This window comes from Schistocerca gregaria, chromosome 6 (assembly GCF_023897955.1).
Source record: "Schistocerca gregaria isolate iqSchGreg1 chromosome 6, iqSchGreg1.2, whole genome shotgun sequence".
Taxonomy (NCBI): Eukaryota; Metazoa; Arthropoda; class Insecta; order Orthoptera; family Acrididae; genus Schistocerca; species Schistocerca gregaria.
This window is the reverse complement of record NC_064925.1, coordinates 261,387,552-261,404,864: the sequence shown is the minus strand read 5'-3', so window position 1 is coordinate 261,404,864 and position 17,313 is coordinate 261,387,552. Positions and strand designations below refer to the sequence as shown.

Below are 17,313 nucleotides of genomic sequence, written 5' to 3'. Positions count from 1 at the left end.
CTGTGATTGATTAACAGTGTGCTTCCAGGCATTTTGCCAAATTGTTGTTACCATTTTATGAACAATACAAAACAACAATTCCGTAGAACAACCAGAAGCACACTATTAAGCAAACCATTTGTGGCTGTCAACTGGAGAACAGGCTGTAAATTCCTTGCTAAGCAAATAATAATAATAATAATAATAATAATAATAATAATAATAATAATAATAATAATAGAACAAGAATAAACATTCCTTATATTTTGAACTTCAATGTGGAATTTAATGTAGTCGGAGTTGAAACTGTGTTCATTATAAATTGACAAATGTACACCATATTATATACTGCACCAATATAGATATAAGGACTCACAAAAACACAAATTAAAATACACATACACCAATGGTGCTTTGACTACTAAATGACTATGGTACTGTTAAGCCAGGAACAAAGAAAAGAAGCAAGATGCATAAAAAAATGCATGCAGATGTTAGTTGTAAATCTAATTTCATGCTAAAGAAACAAGCTTAATTTAGCACACATTATTATTCTCACAACGCATATTTACACTTACTGGGAACTATGATAGTCATCTTGATATGCCGAGTATTTCCCTGAAGCTTGAGCAATAGATCGGTTTATAACTCCATTTGTAATTAAGCATTCCTTAGGATGAAAATATTTGTAGTATGTTGTCCGAATAACACAATCTGAAAATAATTTATTTGCAATTAAAGAAACATATTACATAAAAAATAATTAGCAAAAACTAATAACCTTTTTCACATATTTTTTACCGCATGCAGGTAATGTCGACATAACTTTGACTTTTACAGGAAAAAAATGGTTCAAATGGCTCTGAGCACTATGGGACTTAACATCTATGATCATCAGTCCCCTAGAACTTAGAACTACTTAAACCTAACTAACCTAAGGACATCACACAACACCCAGCCATCACAAGGCAGAGAAAATCCCTGACCCCGCCGGGAATCGAACCCGGGAACCTGGGCGTGGGAAGCGAGAATGCTACCGCACGACCACGAGATGCGGGTGACGTTTACAGGAAACTCATCATAATTGATACACCATCCATGCCTGCTCTTGCCGCCTCCCCCCCCCCCCCCCCCCCCGCCTTTAAGCACAAATTGGGACTTTTTCACACTATGATTGACCACATTATTGAGGTGCGCCTAAATCCTTCTGCTTTTGTTACTTAACTTAACAACTTAAAATACTTAGCTGTCAAAAATGTATATCAAGCAAGCATTGTACAAAAACTTTATACACATAAAACCAACAACAACATAAACTACTCTACACTGAATTTTTAGGCGATGTTTTATATTGTACAGCTAATTTGTAAAAAAATACAAAGTGTCCTTTACCACCAACTATATCACCAACTTGCTCTTTATACGCAAAGAGAAACCTCGGACTGAAAAATTTCTCAGATCTACTAGAGTCTATAAAAAAACAGTGTAATATATGTCTGAATTTTTACACAGAACAGATCGGGAGGGCATTTAAGACATTCATTCATGAGCACTTGCTCAACAAAAACAGTGGGAATTCATATGAGTTGAATTTTGCAGAAAATCTCAAAAGTAAGAAACACATTCTTCCTACTTCTTCATTGCTTAACATGGAAATTTTGCATACAATTGACAAGGACAACAAAATTAACCTTTTAGAAGAATTTGAAATATATAAACATTCCCCTTTCAATTCAAAAGACTTGTTGAATGATCAACTTGCGTTAAAAAACAGATACTATTTTTGATTGTGTAACATCTCTTATAAAATGTGAAAATTAGTCCATTGCCCTTATATATTAGAACCACGTCCCCCCCCCCCCCTTTTTCCCCCTCCCTCAAATCTATCATTCAGGGTGAATCACCTAAAACATACACAACAGAAATTGTGGAAATGGAAAGTGCTAAGAATGTGCAGTTTTCACAGAATGAATTGGTAGTTATGGATTTGTATTGTTAGCCAATCAGTAGATTGTAATAATACTTAGAAAGCATTTTTTTTAAACATACACTTTTTTAAATCAAACAGTGCCTACAGACATTAACAAACTAAAAATTAAGTAAATTAGAACGTCAGTGGTGTCTGTTGGAGGATTTTAGTGAGACTTGTTTACAAGATATCATATTTTGAAAAGTTTCCACACCAACACTTGTAGAATACCTGTGGTAGTACACACTAAAGAACAACACAAGTGCATACATTAGTTATGTGGATTCTGACCAGTAACAAGACAACTGACTATCACAGGTTGTGTTATAATTGACCACTGGTAGAGGCACTACAAACTTTCAGTCTGGCATGGAACAACTGCTGCACACATGCCAGCATTTCAGTGGAGATGTCCAAACAGGCTGCTGTAATACGTCATCGCCTGTCATTGGGTGTAGTTGATATTTCCTTGTAGACAGCATTGTTCAGTTTTCTCCACAGAAAAACAGCTAAAGGCGTCAAATAGGGGGAACAGGCCAGGCAAGGTAAAGGCCCTCTGAGCCCTAATCCAACGATTTGCACTGTGGACTGGATGGCCATCATATTGGTACCACAGGTTACTCCTAGTCTGCAGAGGAATTTCTTCTAGCATCCTTAGAAGACAGTCTCTTAGGAGGTTACGAATCTTGTGTGCGTTCAGTGTTCCACCTATGAGACATAAGAACATGAGCTGATGGTTCACTATCCCACACATGTTTACACTTCATGGATGCTGACATTTCACCTGAGAAAGCCAGCGGTGATTGTCAACTTACCAACAGTGCACGTTTTGGCAGTTTGCCTGCTCGTGGCTTCTTCACTAAACAAGATACATGATACAACTGGAGTATGCTGTCTTAATGTCCATGTATTGAAGTTAACACGATTCTCATAATAGTTTCCATGCAGCTCTTGATGGAGAGATGTGATAGGGATGGAACCTATGTCAATGGACAATGTGCAAGACACTTGCCTGACTCATGCTACATCCCCGTACAATTGTGCAAGAGCTAACATGTGGATGAGCTGCAACAGCAGTAAGAGCATTAATTTCCCCCCGTTCTGTCATCAACTGTTTCCCTCTGTAACATTGTCTAGGTGTTAAAACCACCACTTTCATATAGCAGTTGAAAAGGCTGATAAATAACTGTTGAGACAGTTGACATCTACTGGGATAATTCGCCATATACACCATACAAGAATGAATTGCATTCTTCCTTCAGTCTTTATAAACCATGAACAAGTCGGCCTTTTCTGCATTGGTAAACCTATTTGTCCATGCATGACTTTCCATTTCTGCAATATTTGCGATGCAAGTTTTAGGTGATCCACCCAGTAAATTATTTCCTCATATACCCCAATCAAAAAATGGAAAACCCAAGATGGAATATAACAATATACAAGAAGGAAAGTTGCTACTCACCATACAGCGGAGATGCTGAGTTGCAGGTAGCACAACAAAAAGACTCTCACAATTAAATCTTTTAGCGATTAAGGCCTTCGTCAACAAGAGACACACATATGCAGGTGCGCACACCCCCCCCCCTCCCACCCACACACAAACGTGACTGCAGTCTCAAGCAACTGAAAACACACTGCAAGCAGCAGCACCAGTGCATGATGGGAGTGGTGACTGGTTGGGTGTAATGAGGAGGGATAGTATGGTGGGGGTGGCAGACAAAAGTGCTGCAGTTAAGACAAAGGGCAGGAGGAAGGTGGGGAAGGGGGAGGGGGGGAAGTAGCGGAAAGGAGAGAAATAAAAAGACTGGGTGTGGTGGTGAAATGACGGCTGTCTAGTGCTTTAATGGAAACAGGGAGAGGGCTGGGTGGGTGAGGACAGTGACTAATGAAGGTTGAGGCCAGGAAGGTTACAGGAAATGAAGAATATCATGTTTGGCAGTGTGTTCAGCAACAGGGTGGTCCACTTGTTTCTTGGCCATAGTTTGTTGGTGGCCATTCATGCGTAAAAACAGCTTGTTGGTTGTCATGCCTACATAGAATGCAGCGCAGTGGTTGCAGCTTAGCTTGTAGACCACATGACGGTTTTCACAGGTAGCCCTACATTTGATGGGATAGGTGATGCTAGTGACCGGACTGTAGTAGGTGGCTGTGGGACGATGTATGGGACAGGTCTTCCAGCTCGGTCTATTACAGAATATGAGTCTTTGGGAAAGGGATCGGGAGCAGGGATTGTGTAAGGATGGATGAGCTTATTGTGTAGGTTTGGTGGATGGTGGAATATCACTGTAGGAGGGGTTAGAAGGATAGTGGGCAGGACATTTACCATTTCAGGGTATGAAGAGATGTAATCGAAACCCTGGCGGAGAATGTAACATATATACAAGGTTGGGAGGCTTCAGAGAGACCCTCAGTGCATTTCGAGCAGATGCTACGACCACAGGTGGCTAGGATGTACGGAAGGGGACTTCTTGGTATGGAACGGAAGACATCTGTTGAAGCGGAGGTATTGCCAGTGGTTAGTAGGTTTGATATGATGGAAGTACTGATGTACCCACCTTTGGGGTGGAGGTCAACATGTAGGAAGGTGGCTTGTTGGCTTGAGTAAAAAAAAAGGTGCAGCAAATGGGGGAGAAGTTGTTGAGGTTCTGGAGGAATGTGGATAGGATGTCTTCACCTTCGATCCTGACAGCAAAAATGTCATCAATAAATCTTAACCAGGTGAGGGGCTTAGAATTCTGCCAAGCAAGATCGTAAGAGATGGAAAAGAGCCACCATGGTACAACAACCGAGTTAGAAAACTGCTGCGGAAGCAAAGGGAACTTCACAGCAAACATAAACATAGCCAAAGCCTTGCAGACAAACAAAAATTACGCGAAGCGAAATGTAGTGTGAGGAGGGATATGCGAGAGGCGTTCAATGAATTCGAAAGTAAAGTTCTATGTACTGACTTGGCAGAGAATCCTAAGAAATTTTGGTCCTATGTCAAAGCAGTAGGTGGATCAAAACAAAAGTCCAGACACTCTGTGACCAAAATGATACTGAAACAGAGGATGACAGACTAAAGCCCGAAATACTAAATGTCTTCTTCCAAAGCTGTTTCACAGAGGAAGACTGCACTGTAGTTCCTTCTCTAGATTGTCGCACAGATGACAAAATGGTAGATATCGAAATAGACGACAGAGGGATAGAGAAACAATTAAAATCGCTCAAAAGAGGAAAGGCCGCTGGACCTGATGGGATACCAATTCGATTTTACACAGAGTACGCGAAGGAACTTGCCCCCCTTCTTGCAGCGGTGTACCATAGGTCTCTAGAAGAGTGAAGCGTTCCAAAGGACTGGGAAAGGGCACAGGTCATCCCCATTTTCAAGAAGGGACATCGAACAGATGTGCAGAACTATAGACCTATATCTCTAACGTCAATCAGTTGTAGAATTTTGGAACACGTATTATGTTCGAGTATAATGACTTTTCTGGAGACTAGAAATCTAGTCTGTAGGAATCAGCATGGGTTTCGAAAAAGACGGTCGTGTGAAACCCAGCTCGCGCTATTCGTCCATGAGACTCAGAGGGCCATAGACACGGGTTCACAGGTAGATGCCATGTTTCTTGACTTTTGCAAGGCGTTTGACACAGTTCCCCACAGTCGTTTAATGAACAAAGTAAGAGCATACGGACTATCAGACCAATTGTGCGATTGGATTGAGGAGTTCCTAGATAACAGAACGCAGCATGTCATTCTCAATGGAGAGAAGTCTTCCGAAGTAAGAGCGATTTCAGGTGTGTCGCAGGGGAGTGTAATAGGACCATTGCTATTCACAATATACATAAATGACCTGGTGGATGACATCGGAAGTTCACTGAGGCTTTTTGCAGATGATGCTGTGGCGTATCGAGAGGTTGCAACAATGAAAAATGGTACTGAAATGCAGGAGCATCTGCAACGAACTGACGCATGGTGCAGGGAATGGCAATTGAATCTCAAAGTAGACAAGTGTAATGTGCTGCGAATACATAGAAAGATAGAACCCTTATCATTTAGCTACAAAATAGAAGGTCAGCAACTGGAAGCAGTTAATTCCATAAATTATCTGGGAGTACGCATTAGGAGTGATTTAAAATGGAATGATCATATAAAGTTGATCGTCGGTAAAGCAGATGCCAGACTGAGGTTCATTGGAAGAATCCTAAGGAAATGCAATCCGAAAACAAAGGAAGTAGGTTACAGTACGCTTGTTCGCCCACTGCTTGAATACTGCTCAACAGTGTGGGATCCGTACCAGATAGGGTTGATAGAAGAGATAGAGAAGATCCAACGGAGAGCAGCGCGCTTCGTCACAGGATCATTTAGTAACGGTGAAAGCGTTACAGAGATGATAGATAAACTCCAGTGGAAGACTCTGCAGGAGAGACGCTCAGTAGCTCGGTACGGGCTCTTGTTAAAGTTTCGAGAACATACCTTCACCGAAGAGTCAAGCAGTATATTGCTCTCTCCTACGTATATCTCGTGAGGAGACCATGAGGATAAAATCAGAGACATTAGAGCCCACACAGAAGCATACCGACAATCCTTCTTTCCTCGAACAATACGAGACTGGAATAGAAGGGAAAACAGATAGAGGTACTCAGGGTACCCTCCGCCACACACCGTCAGGTGGCTTGCGGAGTAGGGATGTAGATGTAGATGTTTTAGGAAGGATTCCTCTAGATGGTCTATGAATAGGTTGGCATGGAATGGTGCCATGCGGGTGCCCATAGCCATACTCCAGATTTATTTGTAGCTAGTGCCTTCAAAGGAGAGGTAATTGTGGGTGAGGATATACACTCCTGGAAATTGAAATAAGAACACAGTGAATTCATTGTCCCAGGAAGGGGAAACTTTATTGACACATTCCTGGGGTTAGATACATCACATGATCACACTGACAGAACCACAGTCACATAGAGACAGGCAACAGAGCATGCACAATGTCGGCACTAGTACAGTGTATATCCACCTTTCGCAGCAATGCAGGCTGCTATTCTTCCATGGAGACGGTCGTAGAGATGCTGGATGTAGTCCTGTGGAACGGCTTGCCATGCCATTTCCACCTGGCGCCTCAGTTGGACCAGCGTTCGTGCTGGACGTGGAGACCGCGTGAGACGACGCTTCATCCAGTCCCTAACATGCTCAACGGGGGACAGATCCGGAGATCTTGCTGGCCAAGGTAGTTGACTTACACCCTCTAGAGCACGTTGGGTGGCATGGGATACATGCGGACGTGCATTGTCCTGTTGGAACAGCAAGTTCCCTTGCCGGTCTAGGAATGGTAGAACGATGGGTTCGATGACGGTTTGGATGTACCGTGCACTATTCAGTGTCCCCTTGACGATCACCAGAGGTGTACGGCCATTGTAGGAGATCGCTCCCCACACCATGATGCCGGGTGTTGGCCCTGTGTGCCTTGGCCCTGTGTGCCTCGGTCGTATGCAGTCCTGATTGTGGCGCTCACCTGCACGGCGCCAAACACGCATACGACCATCATTGGCACCAAGGCAGAAGCAACTCTCATCGCTGAAGACGACACGTCTCCATTCATCCCTCCATTCACGCCTGTCGCGACACCACTGGAGGCGGGCTGCACGATGTTGGGGCGTGAGCGGAAGACGGCCTAACGGTGTGCAGGACCATAGCCCAGCATCATGGAGACGGTTGCGAATGGTCCTCGCCGATACCCCAGGAGCAACAGTGTCCCTAATTTGGTGGGAAGTGGCGGTGCGGTCCCCTACGGAACTGCGTAGGACCCTACGGTCTTGGCATGCATCCGTGCGTCGCTGCAGTCCGGTCCCAGGTCGACGGGCACGTGCACCTTCCGCCGACCACTGGCGACAACATCGATGTACTGTGGAGACCTCACGCCCCACGTGTTGAGCAATTCGGCGGTACATCCACCCGGCCTCCCGCATGCCCACTATACGCCCTCGCTCAAAGTCTGTCAACTGCACATACGGTTCACGTCCATGCTGTCGCGGTATGCTACCAGTGTTAAAGACTGCGATGGAGCTCCGTATGCCACGGCAAACTGGCTGACACTGACGGCGGCGGTGCACAAATGCTGCGCAGCTAGCACCATTCGACGGCCAACACCGCGGTTCCTGGTGTGTCTGCTGTGCCGTGCGTGTGATCATTGCTTGTACAGCCCTCTCGCAGTGTCTGGAGCAAGTATGGTGGGTCTGACACACCGGTGTCAATGTGTTCTTTTTTCCATTTCCAGGAGTGTAGTTGGTCATGGTGACAGGAAGGAGGTTGTTGATTTGGTATCTGCCAGGTCTTGAGAAAGATAGTGTTCAATAGCAGTAAGGCCTTGGGCCCTAAGGATGTTAGTGTAAAGGTAGGTGGCATCATTAGTGATCAGCAAGGCATCATGCGATAAAGGGACAGGAACTGAATAGTCGGTGGAGGAAAGGGTTGGTATCTTTTATACAGGAGGGTAGGTTCCAGGTAATAGGTTCAAGGTGTTGGTCTATGACAGCAGAGATTCTCTCAGTGGGTGCACAATAACTGGACACATTGGGGTGCCTGGATGGTTATGTTTATTCACTTTAGGAAGCATATAGAAGGCAGGAGTGCATGGAGTGGTAGGAGTGAGTAGAGAGATGGACTCTGGGGAGAGGTTCTGGGATGAGCGTAAGGATTTGATTAGTGACTGGAGATCCTACTGTGTTTCTGGAAAGGGGTCACTGTGGCAAGGTTTGTAGCTGGAAGTATGTGACAGCTGTCAGAGTCTTTTGACCAGGTAATACCTGCAGTTCAAAACAACAGTGGCAGTAGGTCACTTACTCCACTCTCCAAAGTCCCTCCCTCCACCACACAGAATCTAGAACATAAACAGACCCAGAACACAGTCATGAACCTTTTCTCCAGAAGGCTTAGCCCCACAGAAACATCAGTCCTTTCCAAAGGCCTCACCTTTTGCCCCACTCCCAAATTCAGTCTTGAAGGACTTGTTACTAAGACTCACTCTCCTTTTCGCGGTCCCTACAGTGGAAAGACTTTTTCGCCACCAACGCTACCAATCAGACTCAAACAAAGGCCAATATAGAACCTTGCCTAACTCAGTTCACTACTCCATCTAACCATGATGCACCATACTGCCCCCAAATCCCCTGTTAACTTACCAAAATTTATTAACCTCGAACCATGTCTCACCATCATTCCCCAAATCCCTCAACATGCAAACTAACCTTACATTCGCAGAAAGAACCACAGTCCATCACCTGAAAACAGATCCCAACCTTATAATCCTACTAGCGGACATAGGTGCCACCACTGCTCTTTTGAACCGCAAGGATTACCTGGCGGAAGGAGTTCGCCAGCTGTCAGATACTTCCCGCCACAAACCTTGCCACAGCTCGAGTCAATCTCTCTACTCACCCCTACCAAACCCGCACTCCTACCTTCTATATGCTTCCATAAGTCCATGTACCTTACTAACCTGGATGCCCCATTGCGGTCGATTACTGTGCCCCCACTGAGAGAGTCTCTGCTCTCGTGACCAACACCTTGATCCTGTTACTCAGATCCTACCCACCTATATAAAAGATAACAACCATTTCCTCCATTGGCTATCCACAGTTACTGTCCCTTTACCACACAGTGCCTTGCTCATCACTATTAATGCCACCTCTCTCTACACTAACACTCCTAATGCCCATGGCATCACCACTACTGAACACTACCTTTCCCAATATCTGACAGATTCCAAACCAACAACCTCCTTCCTAGTCGCCAAGACCAACTACATCTTCACCCACAATTACTACTCCTTTGAAGGCATTACCTACAAACAAATCTGGGGTACGGCTATGGGCACCCGCATGGCACCATCCCATGCCAACCTATTCATGGGCCATCTGGAGGAATCCTACCTAAACACCCAAGATCCTAAACCCCTCACCTGGTTCAGATTCACTGATGACATCATTGCTATCTGGATCAAAGGTGAGGACACCCTATCCACATTCCTCCAGAACCTCAACAACTTCTCCCCCCTTTGTTTCACCTGGTCCACAACAAGCCATCTTTCTAGCTGTAGACCACCTCCTCAAAGATGGGTACATCAGTACCTCCATCCATATCAAACCTACTAACCACCAGCAATAACTCCACTTCAATTGCTACCCCTCCCCCCCTTCCATATCTTCATACCCTTCTGTACAGTCTAGCCACCCGTGGTCGTCACAATTGCAGTGACGAGCAATCCCTTACGAAATATACTAATGGTCTAATTGAAACCTTCACTCACAGTAATTATCCAACCAACCTTGTACAAAAAAATAATCTCCTGTGGCTTATGTTTCCAGTCTCCCACCACATCCCAAAGTCCCACCGTCCAGCCACAGAGAAGCATTCCCCTCGTAACTCAGTACCACCCAGGACTGAAGCAACTGAATTACATTTTCCGCCAGGGTTTCGATTAAATCTCGTTGTGCCCTGAAATGACAAGTGTCCTGCCCACTATCCTCCCCACCCCTTCTACAGTGGTATTCTGCCGTCCACCGAACCTACACAATATACTCGTCCATCCTTACACAACCCCTGCTCCAAATCCCTTTCCTCATGGCTCATAACCCTGTAATAGAGCTAGATGCAAGACATATCGCATACATCCTCCACCACCACCTACTCCAGTCTGATCACTAATATCACCTATCCCATCAAAGGCGGGATACCTGTGAGACCAGTCATGTGGTCTACAAGCTACGAGGGTAATCCCAAAAGTAAGGTCTCCTATTTTTTATAAGTGCAGAACTCTGTTTGTATGGCAGTTGGCCACACTGTTATGAAGAGTGCTTCGCGCGCTCTGTGTAAACATGCATACACCGCGCTGAGGTGCTCAGTCTTGGCTTGGCAGCTTTTGAGAATGAGGCTCCCGTAGGATGTTACTGCAAAGTGCATATTGCGCGCAGTTATTCGGTTTTTGAACAGAAAGGGTACTACACCGATTAAAATCCATCACCAATTGACAGAAGTGTATGGTGAGTCGTGGATGGATGTCAAAATTGTTTAAATGGTGTAGAGTGTTTGCAGCTGGTCGGACTGAATTTCATGATGAAAAAAGGAGCGGGAGACCACCAATTTGTGAAGAGCCAGTGTTGAAGGTTGAGCAAAGCATGCGTGAAGATCGGCAGATCACCCTGGATGATCTCAGCACGTTGGTTCCCGAGTTTTCCCAAAACACCGCTCACAGAATTTTAATGGAAACATTGAACTACCAGGTGTGCTCCAAATGAGTGCCATACTTGCTGACTGAGGACCACATGCAGCAACAAGTTGATGCTTCCCGTGCATTTCTTCACCACCTTGCAGCTAAACAGGACAACTTTCTGGACTCAACTGTCATGGGTGACGAAACCTGGGCATACCACTTTACACCTGAGACCAAGCAACAATCATGCCAATGGCAGTATCCTTCTTTGCCAAAGCCGTGGAGCTGGTGGCAAGCTGATATGATATGGGCATACAAAAACCGCCACAGCGTCTACAAAAATGCATCGACAGAAATAGTGATTATGTCAAAAAATAGCTAAATGTTCAAGCTGTAAACTGATGTAAACAATTGTAGAAATAAACAGGTCTATGTACTTATGAAAAAATAGGAGACCTTACTCTCGGCATTACCTTCGTAAGATGCAACTACTGTGCTGCATCCTGTGAAGGCATGACAAACAACAAGCTGTCTGTCTGCATGAATAGCCACCGACAAACTGTGGCCAATATACAAGTGGACCATCCTGTAGCTGAACACACTGTCCAACATGATATCCTTCATTTCAATGACTGCTTCACAGCCTGTGTCATATGTATCCTTCCCAAAACCACCAGCTTTTCTGAACTGTGCAGGTGGGAACTTTCCCTGCAATACATCCTAGATACCTGCAGCACTCCTGGTCTCAACCTTCATTAGTCACTGTCCTCACCCACCCAGGTTCATCTCCGTTCCCATTCCAACATTACATAGCCATCATTCCAACACCACATCCCGTCTTTATTTTTCTCCTTTTACACTACTTCCCCCTCTCCTCCCCTCCATCTAACATGCAGCACTTCACTGTCCACCACCCCACCATACATCCTTCCCCATCCCCGACCCAGCCTTCTCTTTACCCCCACTCAGTCACCAATCCCATCACGCACTGGTGCTGCTGCTCACAGTTTGGTTCCAGTTGCCCGAGTTGCAGTCGTGTGTGTGAGTTGTGTTTGCATGCACCAGTGTGTGTGTGTGTGTGTGTGTGTGTGTGTGTGTGTGTGTGTGTGTGTGTGTGTTCTATTGTTGACCAAGGCCTTAATGGTCGAAAGATTTGTTTGTGAGAGTCTTTTTGTTGTGCCAATCGGCGACTCAGCATCTCCGCTATATGGTGAAGGCAGCAGAGGATCAGGTACGTAAAAAGACGAGGGCTAGTAGAAATCCTTGGGTGACAGAAGATATATAGGCTTTAATTGATTAAAGGAGAAAGTATAAAAATGCAGTAAATGAAGCAGGCAAAAAGGAATACAAATGTCTCAAAAATGAGATCGACAGGAAGTGCAAAATGGCTAAGCAGGGATGGCTAGAGGACAAATGTAAAGATGTAGAGGCTTATCTCATGAGGGAGAAGATAGATACTGCTTACAGGAAAATTAAAGTGACCTTTGGAGAAAAGAGAACCACTTGCATGGATAACAAGAGTTCAGATGGAAACCCAGTTCTAAGCAAAGAAGGGAAAGCAGAAATGTGGAAGGAGTATACAGAGGGCCTATACAGGAGCGATGTTCTTGAGGACAATATTATGGAAATGGAAGAGGATGTAGATGAAGATGAAATGGGAGATAAGATACTGCGTGAAGAATTTGACAGAGCACAGAAAGACCCGAGTCGAAACAAGGCCCCCGGAGTAGACAACATTCCATTAGAACTACTCACAGCCTTGGGAGAGCCAGTCCTGACAAAACTCTACCATCTGATGAGCAAGATGTATGAGACAGGCGAAATTCCCTCAGACTTCAATAAGAATATAATAATTCCAATCCCAAAGAAAGCAGGTGTTGACAGATGTGAAAATTACCGAACTGTCAGTTTAATAAGTCACAGCTGCAAAATACTAATGCAAATTCTTTACAGACGAATGGAAAAACTAGCAGAAGCCGACCTCGGGGAAGATAAGTTTTGATTCCGTAGAAATGTTGGAACACGTGAGGCAATACTGACCATACGACTTATCTTAGAAGAAAGATTAAGGAAAGGTAAATCTACGTTTCTAGCATTTGTAGACTTAGAGAAAGCTTTTGACAATGTTGAATGGAATACTCTCTTTCAAATTCTAAAGGTGGCAGGTGTATAATACAGGGAGCGAAACACTATTTACAATTTGTACAGAAACCAGATGGCAGTTATAAGAATCGAGGGGCATGAAAGGGAAGCAGTGGTTGGGAAGGGAGTGAGACAGGGTTGTAGCCTCTCCCCGATGTTATTCAATCTGTATATTGAGCAAGCAGTGAAGGAAACAAAAGAAAAATTTGGAGTAGGTATTAAAATCCATGGAGAAGAAATAAAAACTTTGAGGTTCGCCGATGACATTGTAATTCTGTCAGAGACAGCAAAGGACTTGGAAGAGCAGTTGAACGGAATGGACAGTGCCTTGATAGGAGGATATAAGATGAACATCAACAAAAGCAAAACGAGAATAATGGAATGCAGTCGAATTAAGTTGGGTGATGCTGAGGGAATTAGATTAGGAATTGAGACACTTAAAGTAGTAAGGGAGTTTTGTTATTTGGGGAGCAAAATAACTGATGATGGTCGAAGTAGAGAGGATATAAAATGTAGACTGGCAATGGCAAGGAAAGAGTTTCTGAAGAACAGAAATTTGTAAACATTGAGTATAGATTTAAATGTCAGGAAGTCATTTCTGAAAGTATTTGTACGGAGTGTAGCCATGTATGGAAGTGAAACATGGACGATAAATAGTTTAGACAAGAAGAGAATAGAAGCTTTTGAAATGTGGCGCTACAGAAGAATGCTGAAGATTAGATGGGTAGATCACATATCTAATGAGGAAGTATTGAACAGGATTGGGGAGAAGAGAAGTTTGTGGCACAACTTGACCAGAAGAAGGGATCGGTTGGTAGGACATGTTCTGAGGCATCAAGGGATCACAAATTTAGCATTGGAGGGCAGCGTGGAGGGTAAAAATATAGAGGGAGACCAAGCGACGAATACACTAAGCAGATTCAGAAGGATGTAGGTTGCAGTAAGTACTGGGAGATGAAGAAACTTGCACAGGATAGAGTAGCACAGAGAGCTGCATCAAACCACTCTCAGGACTGAAGACCACAACAACAACAACAACAATAATATGCTTTTATATATGTTCCTTACTGCTGGAACAGCAGCTTGATGTGTACAAGGATGTGAATTAGTTACTGTAAACTAACAATCTGTCGATCTGTGTTTACAATGATCATATACAATATGGCATTTGCAGGCATATCATGGCATTATGGTTCTACGAAGAAGATACAGACATATACTAAACAAACACTAAGTAAGTTTCTGTAATACACCTCTTATACTTTACATAAACGTATAGCGAAGGACGAAATATTTATAATATCCCTAATTTTGTATGCTTCTGAAAATGACAAATTAATTTGTCAAAACCAGTAAAACAAAATAAAAATATATGTGCAACTGATGACTAAATTTTATTCTGAAATACATACTACAGTTTCTGAAAAATACGACCTATCCATGTGTTGGATTTCTGAATTTGGTTAAAAATGATTCCTGCATATCAATGAAGCAGTATGGCTGTAAGTACTTTTAAAAAATGTAGTATAATTAAGACTTGTATGACCTTGTATACTGTTGAAGGAAACTGTTACTGAAAGTGACAAATTACTAGCAAAAACAAAGATAATTTATACTGTGACAAATCTTGAAGAAGATATGCTGATGTTTTATATTTAAACCCTACCAACAATTTCACAAATTAACGAGTATTATATTACTTAATAAATCTGTAGAAATGGAACACATTTGATTTCTTTATGAATGTGATTAAAATATTTAACCTTAAAGGGAATGGGCTAGTTACATTTCTCCTTTAAGCCTTAACAGGCGAATTGATCATTTCATCAAGTTAAGAAACCTGCCTTGAACGCCAATATCAAAATGGAAAACATTAAACACCACAAATCAACATGTACAAGTACATGCCATAATGAGAGATATGTTAATTCATATGTCATCACATTCATAGGCTTTGCAACTCACAATCAGTAAGCTTCCAATCCAACCTAGACCTTGGGATGTGCTACAGAGCCACGTATTAATAACTAAGATTTTGTATTCACATTCATTGGTTTAACCAAGACCTATGGTTATGGTACAGATCAGTCTGTTAGTGCAACCTAGAGTGCAAAAAATAGTATGGAACAAAATTGTCAATATTCTGTTCTACACACACACACGAACAAACAACATCATTATGACATGAGTCAAAGCTGACAACCAGCATAGTTATATTTTATATGTAAATGTATATTTAACTATTTTATATAACTCCACAACATGCTACAAGGAATAGTTCTAACAGTGCTACATTCTGAACAATTTGCAACAGCCACTTCATAGGCCAGTGCTAAGATATTACAGTGACTCCACAAAACCACCTTATGTAGCACTTGCTATTAACATGCTAACAGTATATTATGGCAGTCGGCTGCAATCGTAAGGAAATGAGAACCTAGGGCACCCTAGAGGAGAGGAATAATTCTTGCCTCTCTCCTGAATGGCTGCTATCTTATGTCTGTGTTCTGTGCTTCCATGAAAGCAAAACTGACATATTGGCCATGGGGATTGCCGAGTCCTTTTTTTGTGGTGAGAAACACATTTGAATCACTTTGAGCATGAGGATTAGTCTCTCTCTCTCTTTCTCCTCCCCCCCCCCCCCCCCCCCCCCCACCCTCTGCTTTTTATTAAGCAGTTCACAAGACAAAACAAATTGGAGTACACAAGGCATTTGGTTGTTGCTGCAACACAACTGTTTGCTGCAATTGGCAGTGGTAGTTAAGGGCCAACCTCCACCAATATTTTACGCAACTTTTGTTCAAAACACTCTCCGCCTAAAATGGCCATGACTTAGTGTCCGTATACTACTACTACTACTACTACTACTACTACTACTATCATTACTATTTTACTGCGAATACGCCATCTGAGGACCACATTACAATTTTAATTCTTTATTCTTTGTTCTCCTAGTATGCTTTCATCTGTTCACTATGTTTCTTCTTTCTGTCTCCAGACCATTTTGAACCAGTCCTTTTAGCTACCCTGCCTTGGAATTCTTCCATTTTCAATACTTTTTCCCAAAAGGATTCTTTGTTGGTTATATCTTCTGCTTTTATATTCTTCTTCGCCGATAGATCACTTACGACCACCGTAATCGACATTTGTTGGCCTTCCTTATCACCCAGTATTCCTTCATAAGCAAAGAAAGGGCTAGCTTTTGTTGTGTAGGCCACGTATGTCAGTTAGTTTGTCTCTCTTCTTCCTCAAAACCACGTGTGTTTATTATTTTCCTGATTTCATTTCTGTCATGTAGATTTAGAGACCCTAATTCTTTCAAGTCTTTTTCTATCTGTTTGTACGAGTTCGGTCTTGTAGTTTTGTTCTTTAAAAATGTATGTATTTTGTGCTTTAATCTGTTTGAGCCCATTCTTTCTACATGTCCCATGAATTGGCTTCTTCTCATGCGCATTGTGTCTGTTATTTTGGAGATATTTTTATATATTTCTGCATTGGGCTTTGGATAATGCACACAATCTTTAGTTCTTGGTCCTAGGATTTTCCTCATTATTTTATGTTCTTTCACTTCTATTTCCCATTTTAGTGTTCTGTGCTGAAGATCTAGTGTCTCAGATGGATAGAGAGCTTAAGGGTTTAATTACCGTTGTGTAGTGTCGTATTTTGCAGTTCCACAAGAGACTCTTTTTGTTGTAAACGTTTATTGTTAACTGAAATGCCGTCTCCATTTTCTGGGCTCTTGATCTGAGAGATTTCTTTTCATTACAGTTTCCTGCAGCCCATTCACCTAAATATTTAAATTCTTTTACTCGAGAGATGTACTTATTACCAATTTTGAGATCAGAAGGTGCATCTTTGATGTCAATCATAATTTTTTTTTTTTTCAAATGAAATTTCTAATCCTATTTTTTGCTGCCTGCTCTTGTAATAATTCTAGCTGTTTCCGTGCCTCGGTAATGTCTTGGGCAATCAGTGCCATGTCGTCAGCAAATGCTAAACAGTCTAATTCTATGCCCTTAGATTTTGGTCCCAGTTT

General features: G+C 42.8%; 1 protein-coding gene across 1 annotated transcript in view; it reads right to left on the bottom strand.

Moving 5' to 3' along the window:
* Positions 1-17,313, bottom strand: part of LOC126279008 (intraflagellar transport protein 52 homolog) — a 74,038-nt gene that overhangs the window by 51,556 nt on the left and 5,169 nt on the right. Inside the window, exon 4 of the mRNA XM_049979387.1 lies at positions 558-693. Coding sequence (XP_049835344.1) covers positions 558-693 — 136 coding nt within the window. The remainder of the gene's footprint in view (positions 1-557; positions 694-17,313) is intronic.